Below are 6,000 nucleotides of genomic sequence, written 5' to 3'. Positions count from 1 at the left end.
CACATCTATGGGGCACAGTGAACGGTGCAGAGCACCGTATATGGCACAGCTATGGGGCACAGTGAACGGTGCAGGGCACCGTATATGGCACATCTATGGGGCACAGTGAACGGTGCAGGGCACCGTATATGGCACAGCTATGGGGCACAGTGAACGGTGCAGAGCACCGTATATGGCACAGCTATGGGGCACAGTGAACGGTGCAGAGCACCGTATATGGCACATCTATGGGGCACAGTGAACGGTGCAGAGCACCGTATATGGCACATCTATGGGGCACAGTGAACGGTGCAGAGCACCGTATATGGCACATCTATGGGGCACAGTGAACGGTGCAGAGCACCGTATATGGCACATCTATGGGGCACAGTGAACGGTGCAGAGCACCGTATATGGCACAGCTATGGGGAAATATGAACGGTGCAGAGCACTGTATGGCACAGCTATGGGGAAATAATGATCTATTTTTATTTTTGAAATTCACCGGTAAATGCTGCATTTCCACCCTAGGCTTATACTCGAGTCAATAAGTTTTCCCAGTTTTTTGTGGCAAAATTAGGGGGGTCGGCTTATACTCGGGTCGGCTTATACTCGAGTATATACGGTATATATAATTCAGCAAAAGATAGCAGAAAAGCCGGTAACTTGGGAACTTTTCAGAATATTTTCCCACGCTCGAGTTCATATGAGTTCATCCAGCAGAGGGCGCATCATCACGACTCAAGGTAACTATAGTACATTCCCCTGCATTCCATTAATTCACCAAGTTTTACAGTCAGGAGCACAGCTGCATTAGCAGAGCTCCTGGGTGAGAAATTATTTAACCCCTTCAGATGGATTTACAGCGTGGGACAAGACTAACGATGGAAGGTATGGAATATTGTTGTTTTTTTTTAACTTTGTTTCAGGTGACAAGGGTCTTCAGGTGGATTAAGAGTATAATAAAATATTAAAACATCATTTGTCTTTATTTCATTAAAATACTTTTTAATAATGTGTGTGTGTTTTATTAACCATTTCGTACTATTGGATTAATAATGGATAGGTGTCAGAATTGACACCTCTCCATTACTAACCTGGCTTAATGTCACCTTACAATAGCAAGGTTACATTAACCCTTCATTACCCCATATCCCACTGCTACAGGGGAGTGGGAAGAGAGAGGCTAAGTGCCAGAATAGGCGCATCTTACAGATGTGCCTTTTCTGGGGTGGCTGGGGCAGATGTTTTTAGCCAGGGGGGGTCCTATAACCATAGTCCCTCTCTAGGCTATTAATATCTGCCCTCAGTTACTGGCTTTCCCACTCTGGCTGAGAAAATTGCACGGGAGCCCACGCCAATTTTTTCCGGGATTTAACGCTTTAATTTAATAGCTAGAGCGCCCAAATTTGACACAAAGACACTTCTTACATTACTAAAGAGGAATATGTAATAAAAGAAGGGATAGGAGATGGTTTACTGTATGTTAGCCATGTCTCATATCCTGTCGGGGTTGGGAAGGAGATAGCAAAAGCCGGCAATTGAATTACCGGCTTTTCTGCTATCTTTTGCAAGCCGGCGAGAAAATCTCACCGTACGGATGCCATAAGGATGTCACACAGATAATTTGATGCGACGAAATCGCATCCTCGCACTGCACACGGATCACTGTTTTGTAAACATCTGTGCGATTCTCGTCCGTGTAAAACGGACCGTATTTTTATACGTTATGTGTGTCCCCGGCCTAAAGCACAGAATTCTATGGATCAGATTAGCATAATCTGCCGTTCTTAATTTTAAGTAAAAACCAATATAGCATAATGAAGGAGCAATGATCATATAATAAAATCAAAAAGTTTTTAATAGTATTCAGCAGCAATATACCACAATTTCAAATATGGATCATATACATAAAAGGGACTACGTACTAGAAAACAAAATATGGACTCACAGATGTATATATATAACACTCCCACCATGATAGCATCCGCAGCCATAATAAGCATATCTCTTCAGCAAAAAGTAGATGTCACTCCCATATAGTATGTATAAAAGATCTTACTACACTCCCGGTATTATTAAAAGGAGATATTAACCAGACAGGAGTATTGAATCAATTTAGCACAACATAGGTGAATATAATGTCCGGTATAATACATATAACACTGCACCTATGAGTACTAACAAAACAATAGTGCACAAATGTGCCCAGCTTAAACTCTACCTGTAGACATGGTGGGGGTGATCTCTGTGCTCCAAGTACAACCTCGACGCGCGTTTCGCTGTGACACGCAGCTTCGTCGGGAGGGTATTTCCCAATTGCACAATTTTTTCCTCCAGCCTATCTTCTTAGATATTGTGTAGTCATTTTCACAAAAACACATGGTTCCACATTGATGTCAATAGTACAATGCAATAATATTAAAATAATATTGGAGGAAATCTGATAAGCCTTATCCACAAAGTCTATAACTACTACTTCATAAAACAAAGCAAAGAGAAAAAAAAAAATCAAGGAAAAATAAAATATTCTATGATGAATACTTAGATCTTTCTATCATATTTAACAGAAAAAACAGCAGCAAGCAGTGTCTTTTTTTGTAAAAACAAAACAAGAAACAGAAAAAAGGTCAACACAGAGATGCCATTATATGCGACTAAGGTGTCAGGTTCAGGTGGAGCCTGCGGTGTATGGATGTGACGGAGAACTGTGACATCCGCTATCCTTGAGGGTCACACTGCAGATATAAACAAGGCCCTAAGTGCAACTATGGTAATCCAGGCACTGGCTTATGTAGTGATCAGGATAAAGCACACTACACAACTGATTGTGTTACTGGCTGAAGGCAGCACATCAAAGCATGGCAATATCTAGGTAATGGGATATTCCCATCTTAATAGATGGATATTGCCAGTGCCTCTAAAAACAAGCAATTTGTAGCTCTTCTTAAAATATTAATATAATTTGAAAACAGCTTGTTTCCTTGGTGACCGACCACCGCGGCTGTTTAGCAGCAGTGGCCGAACGTGTAGAGTGCTTACAACCGCTTTTCTACTGAGCTTTTAACCACTGCTTTAACGCCAACTGGTATCGCTGGAGGGTACAGCCATTTCCTAATCCAACCAGCTTTTGTGCAGCACTTACAAGTTAGACAGCAGTGGTGGTCAGTTTCCTAGGCAACAAGCTGTAAATAAAAGTTACTTTCTCAGGAATGGCTGAAAGTCTTACTAAAAGTGCTTGTTTTTATCAACACTATCCAACAATATTTTGTAAAGATGGAAATAATCCTTCAGCAGGGTCCAATAGAAAAAGACTCCGCATGAAAACCTCTTTTGCCGTAACGTATATTTTTGACCTTTTCTAGATTTTTTACACATGGTGTATTAAAGACTTCAGGCTAGAGCGCTAAGAAATTCATACGGTTAACAGCAGCAAACAGTGATGAATACTACCAGCTGCTCTTGGCGACTTCCAGTATCACAAACCTACATAATCTAATTTATCTTCTCATTTCAGGATGAGAACTTGTGGCCAGAAACTGGTGCCCCGAGGTGCGTCTAGCGCCCTAATCCGATTGCGGAGAGTAGTTATATCCGCCATAGAGGAAGCCTTTTGGTTAGCGTAAAAACCTCAGTTTCTTTTTTTTCCACCGCTTATTGTCCACATCTTCAGCAAAATCTGGGGGATCTGGTGTTACTAATCCATCTGTCAATTTGTAGTACACTATTGTCGAGTCAGTTTCCACAATAGCTAAGAGAACAGAATAGTCAGCCTTTGGGTTCTCCTCTGATGTGTGATTCAATTTGAGAAGCTGCTGAATTCTGAAAAATAAGAAAGAAATATAAAATAACTTACAATAATTACTGTACATTTTGAGCACATAGCATTCATATGCAATATAACAAATTACAAGACGTCCTTGTACGGAGTCTTTCACATAAGGAGAAGCTTCTTTTTATGTATTTCTTAACAAATTTGAAGATTTTTCTTTTTATCATAGTATAGCAGTTACTTGCCAAGAATTTGCAAACATCCAGGGAAACAATGGATCAAAGGTAATGGTTAGGAAAAATGGATATGTAAGAAAATGACCCTGTCTGTGATTATGGCCAAAGTATCTCCTGTAGAACTGCCTACAGGTCGTCTATTAACACAAGCAGTCATACTGCCTTTGTAAAAAGGACAAAGGATAAAAGGTCTCTGGGGCACATATTCAGGTAAAAATTGGTCTGGAAACAGAACTAGTTTAATTCGTACCAATTCTAATTAAAGAATGCACAGCCGTTCTTCATAGACTAGTAATATAATGTTGCTATAAAGCTGTACTAGCTAATGAACAAGGCACAGAGTTTTAACCCGAAATTATACAAAATAATACAAAAAAAGAAATTCTAGGCTGCAAGGACATTTACAAATCCAAGGTGTAAGAAGCAGCTTTCAGAAACCAGCGTTGTGCCAGTTATACTAGACCCTAGAATCCTGTAGAGCTGTATGAGCTGGCACTTCATGCCGATTTCAACACACAAACCACCACACCCTACTAGACCCAAAACTGACCATAAAAGTCTATTTCTTAGTCACCAGACACTATTTTTATTAGGGATAACAGCTTTTAGAAAAAAAAATTCTTTAAATAAAGATGTATAACATTGTTTACATTTTTTGTATATATAGATTGACATCAGGGCTCTGTGAGGGCTATATCATCACTTCCAGGACTTCATGTTTCTCTTCACACAGAAGACAGTTCTTGTCAATGTTGACTGTAGGTTTGGGGTTATTGTTCTGCTACAGCATAAATATGGAGCTAATCAGATGCCTCCATGGAAGTATTGTAGGATGATCAAAAGATGGTCTGCCTGTATTTCTAAATATTGAGGACACCAAGAGATGAGCAACGTTGAGGACTGTAGAAGCCGCGGTCGGCCAAGGAAACTTGGTGCAGATGTTGAGACACATCCTGCATACTCAACTTTCTAATTTTCATATCCAGAAGTGCCATCAGCTCAGAACTGAACCAGTGGGATCCAGCTACACTCATCTACTGTTCACAGAAGACTGGCCAAGAAGTGGTCTTCATTGGAGAATTGAGGCAAAAAGCCATACTTTCTATATGGAAACATATGCAAGCGACTCAACTATGGATGAAATCGTAGGAACGAAGACGCACAAAAATGTCAGCAGGTGCTCTGGACCGAAGAGTCAAAATGTGAGATATTTGGCTGTAACAGAAGGCAGATTGTTCGATGAAAGGCTTTAGAACAGTACAATAATAAAGGTCTGCAGGCAACTGCCCAAATTGAGTTTTATGGGGGGGGGAGGGGCGGACATAAGCCCCAATGGGACCAATAAACATGGGCAAAAGCACAGTGTGAATGGAGCCTAAAGCCTCATCCAGACGTCAGTTTCACATATGTGAACTTATGTATTTTAACAGCTAGGCTGTGATGGGTGAGAGTTCTAAGAGGCAATTTACAGGTCTTTTTTTTTTCTGACACAGATGTACATTTTTGATCCCAGTCACGGATCAAAACTCACCAATGCACAACTATGGGCCTGTAAAAAGTAGACAGAGTGAAGGAACTGCACACCTAAAGGCACTTGGAGATGCTTCAAATAGGATGTCAGTATGTCATATCCATCGGATACACCGCGGTAAGTACAGTATTACATTAATGTTTTGCGTGAAGACCCTTCATCCGACATATAGGCTATGTTCAATGCTTACAGGTCCAGACAGATAGATGGGATTCCCCCAAACAGGGGCAACCAAAATCCAGCTGTATCAAGGCCTGTAGTGTATCACACAGTTCCTTCACTCAGTCCACTGTTGGTCTACAGAAGCTCAATGCTTGGCTCCAGAGGAACTAGCACCTTTCTCAAGCTAACTATTTAACTAGGCGCGTGTCACGAACAGACACTGGTATGTCCGGCAGACAACACAACATAATGATAAAGGGAGAGGAAGGTCCTAACTGTAAGGAGAGGTGGATGGGACACCTCCTTGCACCAACCTGTGC

At 41.1% G+C, this 6,000-nt stretch overlaps 1 protein-coding gene across 1 annotated transcript in view; it reads right to left on the bottom strand.

The window, feature by feature from the left end:
* Positions 1–1,822: 1,822 nt before the first annotated feature.
* The window catches only part of TSEN15 (tRNA splicing endonuclease subunit 15), a 61,498-nt gene continuing 57,320 nt past the window's right edge, over positions 1,823–6,000 (bottom strand). Inside the window, exon 4 of the mRNA XM_069737261.1 lies at positions 1,823–3,801. Within this exon, the coding sequence (XP_069593362.1) occupies positions 3,597–3,801 (205 nt within the window). The 3' untranslated portion in view covers positions 1,823–3,596. The remainder of the gene's footprint in view (positions 3,802–6,000) is intronic.

The sequence above is a fragment of the Ranitomeya imitator genome, chromosome 8 (assembly GCF_032444005.1).
Source record: "Ranitomeya imitator isolate aRanImi1 chromosome 8, aRanImi1.pri, whole genome shotgun sequence".
Classification (NCBI taxonomy): Eukaryota; Metazoa; Chordata; class Amphibia; order Anura; family Dendrobatidae; genus Ranitomeya; species Ranitomeya imitator.
Note: the sequence above shows the minus strand (reverse complement) of the source record. Positions and strands in the feature narration are given on the sequence as shown.